We start from the raw sequence: 14,561 nt of genomic DNA, 5'->3' as shown, positions 1-14,561 counted from the left end.
ATACGTAACAGGTGTATGGAGTGTAGATTGATGTGGAAAAAAAAGTAATTTAAAGCAGTTTAACATAAGGCTGCAATGTAACAAAACATGAAAAAAATTAAGGTGTTTGAATACTTTCGCAAGGCACTGTGTGTATATATATATATATATATATATATATGGGTAACACTTTATAATAACTTTCATTCCTAAATCATTAACAAACATTATATAATGCTTAATGGATCATTAGTTAATATATATTCAAAGAGTTAGAAACGTGAGATAATGTTGTTAATGTTTGCTAATAAACTTATTAAACATTAGATAATGTTCAAACAAATCTTTATTTCATGCAAGTTAAAATGCTTAAAAATGTCATTAAACTTTCAATTTATTGAAAATCTACAAATGATTTTAACAGATGTTATTCAATGATTAATAGCTTGTGTTAATGTACAACACTTTTGCTGCTGTTGAGGTGTGATACGGGAAGAGTTAGGGACAGGTTTGGTGGTACGGGTAGGTTTAAGGCTGGGTAAGTGGTCAGCAGTGTACAGGGGTCAATTTGATTATTATAAGGGAACATGGTTCAATCTGTTTATATTATACTGTTTTATAAATGAACTATTTTCTTTAAAAAAATTATTTCTCCTGTTTATTTATGATTCAGTGAATATCCTGTTTAATGATATACTGAAGAGTAGTATATTAATGTGAGTGTTGAGGCAATACAAACATTTTTTGCACCAAAATTACAATCTGTTATGTCTTTAGCAAGCATTTAGCTAAACTTAACCAGCCACCCTTCACACAAACCTTGTTACATTAGCTAAAAGTCCAATCCCCATAAAGATACTAAATGATTAGTCGACACAGCAAACAGAGACCAACAAATGTAGATCATATACGAACTGAAAGTTTACTGACATTTGTAAGCATTTCAGTTTACATTAAATAATCATATGTTAATCATTAGGTAATGATTAGTAAGTTCATTAGTAAACATTAACAAGAACATTATCTCATATTTCTAGCTATGTGAATATATATGAACTAATAATATGTTAAGCATTATATAATGTTTGTTAATGATTTATAAATGAAAGTTATTATAAAGTGTTACACAGATTTACAAACAACTACAAAGGTGGTTGTGACTGCGCTTGTGAAAATGTGATTTCATGTGTTTTTTCATGTTCTGTCTACAAAAAAAAAAAAAAAAGATTTGAATATGCAAAAAAGTTCTATGAGAGTGACACTGGTGCATTTACATTAGATTATTGATCGGATTTTGGGATTTCAATTACTGTATTTATGACAGAAACTTTCACTATTTAGGATCAGGCCTCTATGAATAAACTCTAAAATAATAAAATATGTGACCCTGGAGCACAAAACCAGTCTTAAGTCGCTGGGGTATATTTGTAGCAATAGCCAACAATACATTGTATGGGTCAAAATTATCGATTTTTCTTTTATGCCAAAAATCATTAGGATATTAAGTAAAGATCATGTTCCATGAAGATATTTTGTAAATTTCCTACATTTTGATTGATCATCCAGGTGGATGCTGCACACTGGTGGTGGTTTGAGGAGTTTCCCCCGCTTTCATGTAAAGCGCTTTGAGTACCCATAAAAGCGCTATATAAATGTAACAAATTATTATTATTATTATTATAAATTTCCTACTGTAAATATATCAAAACGTAATTTTTGATTAGTAATATGCATTGCTAAGGACTTCATTTGGACAACTTTAAAGGCGATTTTCTCAATTCATACATCAAAAATATGCAAAAAATGCTGCTGGGGTATAAAGTCGGTGCTCTTTAGATGCAGGATTTCTAAATTCATCAAAAAAAACGAATCACTCCAAGGCACTCAAAATTATAGTGAAAAAATTAAAAAGCCTTTATTCGCATGGCTTTACATTAAAAGCAACACACAAGTGCACCGACGCGCAGGGGAGAAGATAGGATAAAAAGGTTACAACAGAGAGAGTCTTTCTGGATCTAGGCAACTCATTTTCCAGGTTTAAATGGAGAATTAGATTTTTTTCCCCTTTTTTAATACTTTATTGTGTTTTTTTGGATCTATGTTGTACTTTGATATTATATTGAGATTAATGTATTTTTTCTCTCTTCTTCTGTTTTGTTAATCTAAATAAAAATAATTTGAATTTATTGGGTACAATTATATTTACGAAAAATAATTATCTGTGTGATGCTTTGGAACTTAATCAGGTGACTATGTCACGTGACAATTTGATTGTTTAAATGGACTCTGAGTGTGTTTGTAGTTTGACACCCTGATAGTTGCAACATGTCGGTGCACTTGTGTGTTGCTTTTAATGTAAAGCCATGTGAATAAAGGATTTTTAATTTTTTCACTATAATTTCGAGTGCCATGGAGTGATTCGTTTTTGGGCGATTTTCTCAATATTTTGATTTTTTTGCACCCTCAGATTCCAGATATTCATATCTAGGCCAAATATTGTCCTATCATAACAAACCATGCATCAATAGAAAGCTCATTTATTCGGTTTTCAGATAATGTATACATCTCAATTTCAAAAAATTGACCCTTATGACTGGTTTTGTGGTCCATGGTCACATATATATGGAGAAAAAGCTATGGGAGCCTTTACTAGCTCAAGAGAGCAGTGGTTAGAGATGGGAGAAGAAATATGTACTAAAGAAATTGTGCATACTTCTTTAATCTTGAAAAAAGAAGTGGAGTTAAACGTGAAAAGAAATCTCTGTAGTGTAATAGGTTGACTTCAGAGCTTTCTAAAAAAAATGTGACCCTTTATCTAAATTTTCTTGGCAGTTTATGAAAATTCATTTGTTGGATGCCTTCCACCATCAATGAGAGCGGGTATTATTACTCTAGTACTTAAATCCCAAAAAGCTACTCTTTTTATTCATAACTTGCACCCAATCACATTATTAAATAATGACTATAGAATTTTGTCATCTGTCCTGCCAAAACGACTTAAATGGCCTTGATGGCTTGATTGATGAGTGCCAGTCCCTGACTAAGCCATGTTTAAAATATTACATAGCTGCTACTCTTTTACTCGTACACTCATTAATTAAATACGGAACAAACACTTTCTGTGATATAAAAAAATATTTTTTGCAAATTATATAATATTAATTTTATCATAACAATGTGATAAATATGACATCTATGCTTTCTCACTCTGAAACGCACAGGCCTGTATGTAGATAATAAAAACTAATTACACAACAAAATCTTCAAATGGTGCTGACACTAATGTTAGAAGCTTTCTGAAATGCATCATCGAATGAGTGCAAGAATGTATACCAGTTACAACCGGGTGTAAACTAAAGGTCAACAAAAGAATAAACAAAGCACAAAAATATCCCAGCTGTTCTTCACAAAAATCTATGAGCCCAGAACTACAACATCACTGCCTACAATATTATTCAGCAAACATTTAGCCTTCATATTAATGCAATTTATCAAAAGCACTTTATCTTGCCTCCAGTTTTAAAGTAATTGAATTAAATCGTTCAGTTATCCGAATGAGTAAATAATACATTATTATCAAAGGCCAAAGATTCAATCGCCCCTTCAGGCAAATGATTTTTGGCAGCATATTCAAATAGTATACTGATAACTAAAGATTGCGAGTAAAATCACATACCTCATAATCTGCTAGAGTTGGTGTGTACAGCATGCTATCATTTTTCTGTTACAAGAGAAACCACATCTTAAACATAACAAACTAGACAGATTTTAAAAAAAGTAAAAAACAGTACTAAATCATATGGTACCACTTGGCTCAGCTCCCTTGCGATTCTTTTCACCATCTCCACACTCTCTTTGCTGCATACTGGTTGACACTTGATCTGTCTTGTCAACATGATCAGCAGGTACAGAAATAATGAAGTAAAACGCATGGAATAGTGGAGTAAATCTGTCCTCATATCAAATATCCAGTTCTCCCTCACCAACACATCTGTCATCAGGCCTAGGAAGAGATGGGGCGATTTGAGAGGCTACATTTCCCCCTCCTTAGGGTTTGGCTTTTATTTGTAGATAGCCTACACAATAAAGAGCACATGGCTGAAGATACATTCTGCCTGTAATCTAAAAAAAAAACAAGCGAGGGAAGAAACAAATACAAATTAAGAGAATCAACACGAACATGCCTTGAAAAGATGCAACAATATTTTATTTATATTATCATTTACGTAGGGCTATTCTGATCTAGGCTATTTCCAATTATATTAATTTAATAGGCCTAGTAAAAACTAGTTCATAAAACACTGACTTAATAGACACTAAGAGACATTTTTAAAACTGCAATAATCTGTAGCACAGACCTACCTCATCAAACATTTCTGGAGAGAATAATTTAAGACGTCCTTAGACAGAATTGCACATTCACGCCTAATCATTATGCAGAATAGGTCAGTTGGTTTTCATCTGCCACAACTCCAAGGCAAACCAGTACAATAATAAAACGCTGAGATCCGAGTCTCCTTCCACTTCCAGCTGAAATAACTTTACATGAATAGGCTAACACTATCCGTCTTCATGCGTAGTAGAACATCGACCGAGTGAGTGGAGTTCAGTCGTGTATCTTTTATACCGCCGCGTGATTGTGCTGGACTCTGATGCCCTCATGAGTCATATGGCGCTTTTCCACTGCGTGGTACGACTCGGATCGGTACGGCTCAGTACGGCTCAGTACGACACGGCACGGCACGGCACGGCTCGGCTCGGCTCGGCTCGGTTTGGCTCGGTTTGCTTTTCCACTGCAGTTTAGTACCGCTTTAGAGTGGGCGGGATTATTCACATGTCGTTATAGTTGCGCCGCCTCTATTGCCGCGACTCCTAAAAAACTTTTTCATTCCGCGTCGCCCCATCAAGCTCTCGCTGGATCCGCTCCTCTGCTATCAACGAGAGGAACGTCTGTAGTTCCTCAACAGGGGGAACAGCCACTTTTTGGTTGTTAAAAAAAGGTGCGCTCGTTCAAAACAGTTGCGTTCGATCCTTCGCTGGCTGTGCTGATTTAAATCTAGCAGTTCTTTTGTGTTTGTGTCGCAAGTTCAGAGACACAGGTAGTGACGATTCTCTCCGGCCAATCAGTGATCAGCAGAGTTTACACGTCACGTTTTGGTAACGGTACGGTACGCTTGGAACCCCAACCGAGGTGGTACTAAAAAAAGTACCAGGTACCAGGTACTGTACCATGCAGTGGAAAAGCGCCAAAAGTGCCCAGTAGGGGTGTTAAAGGCGGTCTTCCATTCATCCCCCTCCCTAATCCGAACTAAGTGATAAGCGTTGCAGAGGTCCAACTTCGTAAAGATGGTAGCCCCCTGCAAGAGCTCGAAGGCGGATGACATCAACGGCAAAGGATAACGATTCTTCACCGTGATGTCATTCAACCCCCGATAGTCTATGCAGGGGCGCAACGAACCATCCTTCTTCTCCACGAAGAAGAACCCCGCCCCAGCCGGAGAGGAAGAGGGTCGGATGATGCCTGCTACCTGAGAATCGTGAATATACCTTGTCATGGCCTCCCTCTCAGGACCGGACAGAGAGTAAAGGCGCCCCTTAGGAGGACCCATCCAGCCCTCGCTGGATCCGCTCCTCTGCTATCAACGAGAGGAACGTCTGTAGTTCCTCAACAGGGGGAACAGCCACTTTTTGGTTGTTAAAAAAAGGTGCGCTCGTTCAAAACAGTTGCGTTCTAGAAACAACTGCGCTGGAGGAGCTACCCGAAACTGAAAGTACGCTACGTTGACTTGAGAAGTGTAATGTTTAATAAATGTATAGACGATGTAGTTTTAATGTATGTGGTTCTTATAAAAACGCAATTAAATACGTCAATAATTACGCGCTAAATATGCCTTGATGTTGGGCATGCTGAGACTAACAGGAGTGAAATCCTGTCTAGAGAACAGTTTAATACTGCGAGCGTCCTCTTAAACTGTAAACCGATTACTGATGCACTAAAACAATATGGTTCCCCTTTGCTAAATAGGCTAGTCTGTTAGCTGACATGCACTATTTAACACTAATGCAACTTTATCTGTACTGTACATGTTTATTTATTTGTCTGTAAATGCAGTTTTCGGATTTTTCAGTTTGACATTATACTATGAACTACTTCCTTTTACCTAGCATTTAGAAAAATGTGACATTCTTTTTCTTCAGGCCCCTCCTTTTAGACACACCCATACAAAATCTACCATGATATCAAAGCAAAAATAAATACAATGGCTCAATCAGAATTACACAATGCAGGTTTTATTTAGGTACAAATAACAGAACACATTTTTCATACAGTGTGAAAATCATGGATTTTTTTTTTTGACAGTAAGTACAAAGGGCAGGTGTGAACATTTGTTTTCTTTGCACCATTTCTAGCAGGCAGGGTGTGAAGCATAAAGGCCTTAGGTAAACAAATCTGAGATATAGGTTCAGTTGGCTTAAGCATTCATTGATTGTGACAATCTCCTTTAGAAATCAACAATGTATTACATTAAAAATACACTAAAATTTAAAACAAAATCAAGAGTCCATTTGAACAGCATTACCTTGTCTTAGTCCACACCAGAATACTTTTCTTGGGCGTGATGGAATGCTTTTTCATTGTGTACAGCAAACATTTTCATCAATGCAAAATATCAGATCAGATGTTTTGATGTTTGTATTAACAATCAAAGCAGCGATTCATGTTCCCTTGTTCAAATGTATTAATAACCAAATCCATATAGAACACTGGCAATAAAAATGTATTTTAACATACACGAGAATGTTTTGTCTGAAACACACTGTTTTCCAGACACGTCTGGACCACATTCGAGAAAAATGTGCAAAACAAAGAAACAAGAGTTAAGTGCCAGAAAACAACTACTTCATAAATAAGTTCTTTATATATCACAGCCAACTGAAAGCCTTTAATGACACAGGCTTTAGTTCTATTACATATAATACATTTGCATATGACAGAGTTTTAAAAGCAATAAAATAAACACTGCCAAATATAGCAAAGCAGTTTTTTACTGATGTTTTACTGGTATCCTGGCCAGAAAGTAGGGTTGAGGGTTAAAAAAAAATAAAATCACTGACCATAGCATAAACTGGCTGACACCCGTATTTTATAGTCCATGATTTTTTTTTGTCTGTGTGGAGTGGACATGGATCTCTAAGCTGACTCCTCTGCTACATGCTAAAGTGCCAGATAAAGTGTCATTGAAGAACGAGGCACCATACCAGACCCCAGGAGCACACCACTCAAAGCCTTTTGCAGTTCTGCATTGAGAAGTTGCAGCTATTGATGCTGACCCTTCTCCTGCTCTGGCTGTCTGCTACAGGCGACAGTGTCTGAGTCAGGCTGACTTGTGCATTGCTAAAAGTCGCTATCCTCCCACTCCCGGCAATCTGCAAGTTGACAGTGGTGGCATAACTGGTTTTTAATGTTGTTTTGGACCCTTGAATAGGAATACTTTCTTCTGCTTTGCCTTCGGTTGGGCACTGAATGGGACTCTCTCTCAAATTTGGGTTAGCTGGAGCGACATAGGGACAGATCAGGGTGCTCCGACAAGTCGATTCTGCAACCTCTATGTCATCTTGCTCGGTCTCGGTGCAGGACAAAGCAACAGTTTCAGTACTGGGCTCTGTGTTGTATTTAGTAAACATATCATGTACATCCGGCCAGGCGATGCTTGTGAAATGTTTTCCGCTAAGAGTGGTCCTTTCAGTTGTTAGTCTAACGGGTGAAAGAGGGCCAGGGCTGATAGAAGATGGGCTGCCACTGTATGAACCCCCATGAGGACTTATTAACCCCAATTCTGAACCCACTGACCATCGTCCACTTTCTGCCCAAGACCTGCGTTCATGTCTAGTTGGACTGGGTGGTCTATCCCCTAGAGCAACAAAGGGCAAACTGGCTCCTCGTAGCCTCCTCTGGCTCTGAGAGTTGGTTGCTGAATATGAAGACGTTCCCATTGGGGTAGGAGAGATGATTCTGGTGCCTCTTTGTGTAGAGTTTGTTTCCACTTTTGTTGGAGAATATGCATTTGTTAATGAGGGATTCCTTGGCTGCGGATTAGCAAAACCCCATACACTTGCAGGAATGCCAATAGGGGGTGGAGAGGTGATTCTGGGGCTCTCACAAGGGGATAATGAACAAGCTGATGTTGATCTTGAGATCTCCAAAGATAGAGGGGTTCTGGGATTTGGTGGCTTTGTTACCAGATGACTGGAGTGGATCGGAGCAGGTGGAGGGGAGCAGATTCGGGTGACTGGAGATGGGCAAATAGAAGGGGAGTGAACACGGGAGCTAGGCTCAGAGGATGGAAAGGGACGAGCAACCCTATTGTGCAAGGTTGTTCTTTGAGGATCATGGAAATGAGGGAGTTCACCCGTATTTGAGGGTGGTGCTTTTTTATGGTTAGTGGCCCAGCCGTTATTACTTAAGCTGTTGTTATTGTTATTATTACCATTTAAACTGGTGTAAGAAGGCTGTTCAAGAGCTGCAGTGTTTATGCTGTTAGGAGATGGAGCTGAATGGAGGCTAACTGGAGGTGCAGGGGATATTGAGCGTTGACTACGGTAAGGAGGAGGGGTCTGAACTGTTGCTGGACTAGATCGGAGACTGTTCGATCTGAATGGGGATGGACAAGACCTTAGGGGTTGACTCCCTACCCCGGTGCTGGATGTATTCTTAAAACCTGACTCTGCACTTGAGTCGAAGGTGATGGGTTTGGGTGATGGTGACCTTAACCTTACAGAAGATGTGGGCAGAGGAGAAGAGCTTACAGGTGGGGAAGCAGTCTGAAGATGTGCACCTCTCTTGGCCATGGTTTGGGAAATTGTCTGACTGATACAAGAGGCAGCAAGAGACTTTGTAAGAGCTGAGGCCGTTGCGGACAATCTGGAGTTCTGGGCACTTCTAATTGGAGAGGGTGACCGCATTCGCAGGTTTGGGCTAAAGGCAGACGGTGGTTTTGCATCTAATGGACGTCCACAACCAAAAGGATTGTCTGAAGGCTTATCATTAGGAGCCTGGGAAAAAGATTGTCTGTGAGTAGAAAGGCCAGAAGCTGAAGCATCCTGAATCTGTTCCTCAGTCTGCAATGAAGTATGTGGCACTCTAAAAAGGCAAGATAAGATAGATTAAAATGAAATCAAATACTTACACTGCTTTAATATAAACTACAACGTCATAACTTAAATATCAATTGGATACACCCTATTACTACAGCTTGGTTTGTGACATGCTTAGCAGACTACCTCTGAGTGGCTGGAGATGATGGATTCCAATTGGTGAAGGGACTTCTCTTTCCTGTGGCAGAGGGTAGATTGGAAGGTCTTTGGCTAGTAAACCTTGGAAGCTCATCCAAAGGAGGTCCACCTACAGGGGGTGTACAGGGTGGGCTCAAAGTCTTTGAATTATTGCTTAGGTCTTCTTTGGATTTAACATCCAATGGACTACACTTGCCGCATGAACCAAGCAGAGGCATCAGTTGTGTAGGGCTTGTTGTAACCTCCTGGGCTACAGGGTACGAAAGCTCTGATCCTTCAGAGATGACTACAGTGTTTAGAACACAGGGTGCTGGCTGTAATGGGGGACATGCTCCAACTTCGCTAACAGTGGACACTACAAGTGTTATTTCCTCCATGCTAGTGGTTTCAATATCAGCTCGGTCCTGCTTGGAATTCATATGTCCTGTATGCATTTCATCTTGTTTATCATCTATGGACAATATGCTTTTACAGTGCTGTACAGTTAAGCCCCTTTTCTCCTCTACACTGTGAGTCTCTTCTTCTAAATGTTTAATGATTACTGGGTCAATAAAAAGTTCACTACTTGGAACAGAATTGCTCACAAAAGCCAGGTTCTCCTCTTGCAATATCGGTCCTTCTTCAGTCCTATTTATTGCAGTGGATTTGTCCACAGCATATAAATGATTCTCCGGAACAGACTGTAGTACATTGTCAGCATGCTCGTCCAATGGAAATCCGGCTAGTTTGGATGGCACTTCTGGCTCAGCTTGGATTTGAGTTCCAGTGCAAGTTGACAAGGATTGATCTCCTTCATGTAGTTTAGACTCACATTTGTCTAAGGAGCTTTCTCTATGATCTGATATCACAGAAATCTGTGATTCCACAACAGTTGTTAATATTTGAACTGAAGTAGCAGAGGATTCAGCAGATGAAAAATACAGTGAATTAGATACATTTGTAGAGATCTCATCTGGGGGCCCAATGAGATTACAATCATTTTCTTGGTGATATGTTGTAGACAACTTCTCCCTTAAAATTATGTGACCAAAAGGTTCAGGAGGTGTTGATACTGAAGATTCTTCTGCAACAAAACAATAGGCAACATTTTAAAATAATGAGTAGAATAATATCACACAAGATCATAATTGAATTATATATGGATTATGAACTCACCCGTGGGCTGATTTAGGATCCTTATATCCCCCTGGTGTAGCTGTACTTGCCGAGACTTGGGTGAAGTGCTCCCTTTTCCCTCCACTGACCATGCTGCCCTACTCACTCGTGTTTTCTTCTGGTGTAGTGGTACTTTCATGCTGCTTGCTTTTGCTGTGTACATGCGTGCAAGCATTTGCACTTTATTAAGAATCTTTTCTGAGTTTTCTACCAAGCATTGATTGACTGGTCCACCATCAAAAAAAACTAAATCTGGTACCTCTTCCATTCCTTCATAAAGGGTACGACTACACGTTACCACCTTGCCATGACGAGACCATCGGCCAACTTTAATCTGACTGGGAAGGCTATCCAGGTTTCCATGAGAGGACATGCTAGCTCTTGTTCTACTTCCATATTGAAAAGATGTATCCGCTGTCTCTTTCGTCTGCAGATTAGATGTGTCTGAAGTGTCTGGATCGCATTGTGAATGATCATGTTTATGCTGCTTGTTTTCCTCAGAAGCAACTGTATCTTCACCACAGCTCTTTTCCTTTGAGAAAGGGACTTTCAGAGATTCTTGGCCAGTTCTTTCTTTCTCCTTCCAGAGTTCCATACAGGGACTGAACTCACAAATATCTTCATCTTTTTTATCTGCAGTCTTGTTGTTTAATAATTCTTTTTGTTCTTGGATAACATCTGAATGTGCAAGAGAAATGGCTGTATCAGCAGATTCCTCATGGCTGAAATTCTGGTCAACTTGGTCTGATGTTGGGAGTAATGAAGATGCTGCGTCAGTTTCAACACAGTCTGAGCGGCTACTCTCAGGCTCAAGTAGACTGTCTTGGCGAACACAAACATTTAATCGAGACACCGAATCTTTCACTAATCCAGCAGGAATATGAGAGATGCTGTTTCTTCGGGCTGTCTGACCCTCCTCGACACCTGCCTCCGCTGCCTCATAATAGCTGCGTATCTTCTCAATAATTTGCTTGTCACTTTTGGTTAGTTTTTGCTCAGGTTCTGCTTTGGGGACAAGAGAGCTGTCAGTTGCTTTTAATGCAGTAGCAATGTGAGCACAAGCTGACTTAGCCGCACATGCTGTGTCATCAGTGGTTTTGTCCAAATTGTCAGATAAATGAGGTTCTGCACTTTTACTAACAGTGTCTTTTTCCCCCTTTTCACCTGTGACCTTCACCATTTCTGGTTTTGATGATTCACTATGACTGGGCTCTGGTAATGTCAACTCTCCTGATTGATTCACTTCTTTGGAGGTGTGCAGTAGTGATGATGATTTCTCATGCTCCTCTGCTGGAGCAACATTCGCTTCACAGGATGGATGGCTGTCCTCTTCTTTGTCTGACCCATCTACCAGCATTTCTTCTGGTTCTGATCTTTCGGTATCATTGGTCTGATATTTATTTTCATCCACCTCAGCTATTAGTGGTTTGGATTCATCTAGCTGCTGTGGCTCTGATGGCTGGACTTCCGGGGACTCTGGAGTCAACTGGCACAGTGGAAAACAAAAAATGAGCAAAATGCCATTTTCTTATGACTAGAAGCTTACATTAACAGCATTATTACTACAAAGTCACTGATGTCAATGTGTATACCAATAGCAATGAAGCATTGTGTTGAGTTACTACAGCAATTACTGTCTTGGCATATTGTTTTAGGTGTCAAAATGTGCTATATGTACCACTTCAGATGTTAACTCCGCCATGCCTTGTCGAGCACGGCTCTCATTAATGAACTGCATGATTTCCTCAGTAATGGACAGTGTTGGTGGTGGAGCGAGTGGGGTCATGTCATCCTCGTCCTGACATAAAGCCAGATCATCACGGCCAGATTCAACTTCAATGACAGAGGATGCCAGAGTGCTGGTACTGCCTGATGAGCCCATGCTATCAGCCTGTGGGCACAACTCCCCTTCACTGCCAGCCTGAAAACCCATTAAATTGACAGAAGCATAGATATACAAAAATTTAAATCATGTAATTTTGGACCTTAGAACAACATTTTATCACAGCTGTGATACAAAAAGTATAAACAAAACCTATTGCTACAAGGTTGCATTACGTTGCAAAAATGATAGAATTAAGGCTGTATGTTATATAAATGTTTAATGTAAGAAAGTAAAATCCTCTCACACCTTTAAAGAACCTGGATTCCATGAACAGTGAAGCCATGGCAGATCAGAAAGAGAAAGATAGAAACAAAAATGATTTTACATTTTTTTCTTTTTTTAGACTATTCCATTCTTAAAATCTATATCTCTGTTCCAATTGTTTACTTTTTCACATTCACTTTCAAGAAATATCATCACTGATCAAAGAACAACAAGATAACAGAATTATAGAAAGTGAAAGAACTAAAGTCTACACTCACCACTTTGCTGGAACGCAACTTCAATATCTTTGGCAGGTGCTTGAGGCATATAAAGATTAGATTTTAGACTTTAAACTTTAGAAACTTTACAACTTTACAAGGATTTTAATTTGGTGCCAGCATCAATATGACTTAAACAACACTAAATAAATAAATAATAAACCTATAAAACAAATACAATAGAAAATACTGAAATATACTGAAATATAAAAAAAAAAAAAGCTAAATATTTTTAGAACTTAATCATTTGATGCCCGTTTTACAAATCTGAGATTAGATTATATTCACCAGACTGTCTCCTCCCACGCTTGTATGGCAGGCTACCCTCAAGGAGGAGTGGAAGGCTTTTCTTGGCTTTCTCAGGGGTGTAGATGAACTCTGGTGGCTCTGTCAGGAGTTATGAAGTTCACTTTTATGAGTATTTGAAATAGTGCGGTTTGGCATTTTAAGGTATTCTAATGAACACTACATGCCAGACCTGATTGCCTTCTTCCTCTGTGGTAGTTATGAACATCGTCCAGTCGTGGAGAAGACATTTGTTTTCTTATTGGCTCCTGATCAAACTGTGGGGCTAAGTATGGCACAAAACATGAATAATCCACAGCCAGTCACACTCATTGCCGCAAGCGACAGTTGAAATTGACAAGAATTCAAATAATACTTACATTGACAGAAGTTGTCACCAAGAACCTGCCTTGCCTGGAAAACATGTTATAAATAGATATTTAGTGCTCTGGTGTCCATCTGTACACTATGTATAACTGAACTAGCTGAACACAAAATGTTGGTCAATTTTGACTGTACATTATCCTTGACACAATGATGCATAGTTTGACATAAAAAAACTCTTACTTTTTGGGGTAAGGATGCAGGATGGTTTTCCACTATCATCCTTTTGAGGTAATGTAGCCACAGCCGCTTCTCCTCCTGGTTTTTAGCCTACAGAGAAGTATAGTAAGGTTTTTAGATTCTCATTACCATCATTGCCTTTTTCATCACTTTTAACACAAAACAAGTAATGCAACTGCAAAGTGTTCCAGACAGTAATGAAGTTGCCTGTCTGATGTGCATTTTAAATATTTTACCTGAACAATGTGTTGCTGTTTTGGGATCGTTTGGTCAGACACCTTAAAACAGAGGGGATCCTTCATGTTTTCCACTAAGAGCAGATTACAGCACTTCAAAGATGAGAGGGAGAAAGAGAAAAACATGAGTTTTGCATATCATAAATCCTTTAAGTAAAATGCTACACTCCAACTGTAGATATATAGTAGATTTAGAACTGAAATCTGATCACAAATGATGATGACTTACAAAGATGTGAGTGCTGTATATGAAATGATCCAGCCTCTTCTTGGCAATGAGAAGCATTTTGTCAAAAAGAAAGAATGCTCTTTCCTTTTTCACACGCTGAACTCGGAAGGAGCCTTCAAGTACCAGCTCTCCAAAACCACTGAGATCAGGCCCAGTCCAGTTCAGCAACAAGCTCTCAATCTCCTTTAAAAAAAGAAGTAACATTTGCAACAGAATTAAAATCTAAGAGTTACAGAATATTTGATTCTGTAAAAAGTCATAGGGAGCATTTGATGGCTGCGATTACCTGCAGTCTGACTGCATGTTCCTGTTTCCTCTTCATGTCATTGATGTACCAGGCAACTGCTGTCATGGTTATAATGGCATCTTCCACCACCTCATACCCTGGATCACTTTTATCAAAGTGTTTGGACAGTTCCTACCACAAGGGGGCGACAACAGATCAGCTGTAC

At 39.1% G+C, this 14,561-nt stretch overlaps 1 protein-coding gene across 2 annotated transcripts in view; it reads right to left on the bottom strand.

Annotated features, from left to right (window-relative positions):
* Positions 1-6,262: 6,262 nt before the first annotated feature.
* Positions 6,263-14,561, bottom strand: part of LOC107726101 (uncharacterized) — a 57,504-nt gene continuing 49,205 nt past the window's right edge. For both annotated transcript variants that reach the window (XM_016535589.1, XM_016535590.1), the window contains 13 exons: positions 14,396-14,527; positions 14,110-14,292; positions 13,881-13,973; positions 13,648-13,734; positions 13,461-13,494; positions 13,274-13,366; positions 13,084-13,182; positions 12,796-12,834; positions 12,560-12,570; positions 12,107-12,349; positions 10,429-11,914; positions 9,262-10,336; positions 6,263-9,121 (listed from right to left, as the gene is read on the bottom strand). In XM_016535589.1, the coding sequence (XP_016391075.1) occupies positions 7,261-9,121; positions 9,262-10,336; positions 10,429-11,914; positions 12,107-12,349; positions 12,560-12,570; positions 12,796-12,834; positions 13,084-13,182; positions 13,274-13,366; positions 13,461-13,494; positions 13,648-13,734; positions 13,881-13,973; positions 14,110-14,292; positions 14,396-14,527 (5,436 nt within the window). In that variant the 3' untranslated portion in view covers positions 6,263-7,260. The remainder of the gene's footprint in view (positions 9,122-9,261; positions 10,337-10,428; positions 11,915-12,106; positions 12,350-12,559; positions 12,571-12,795; positions 12,835-13,083; positions 13,183-13,273; positions 13,367-13,460; positions 13,495-13,647; positions 13,735-13,880; positions 13,974-14,109; positions 14,293-14,395; positions 14,528-14,561) is intronic.

The sequence above is a fragment of the Sinocyclocheilus rhinocerous genome, unplaced genomic scaffold, assembly GCF_001515625.1.
Source record: "Sinocyclocheilus rhinocerous isolate Xijiao unplaced genomic scaffold, SAMN03320098_v1.1 scaffold816, whole genome shotgun sequence".
NCBI classification, from domain to species: domain Eukaryota; kingdom Metazoa; phylum Chordata; class Actinopteri; order Cypriniformes; family Cyprinidae; genus Sinocyclocheilus; species Sinocyclocheilus rhinocerous.
The sequence above is the reverse complement of the archived record's forward strand: the minus strand, read 5'-3'. Positions and strand labels throughout refer to the sequence as shown.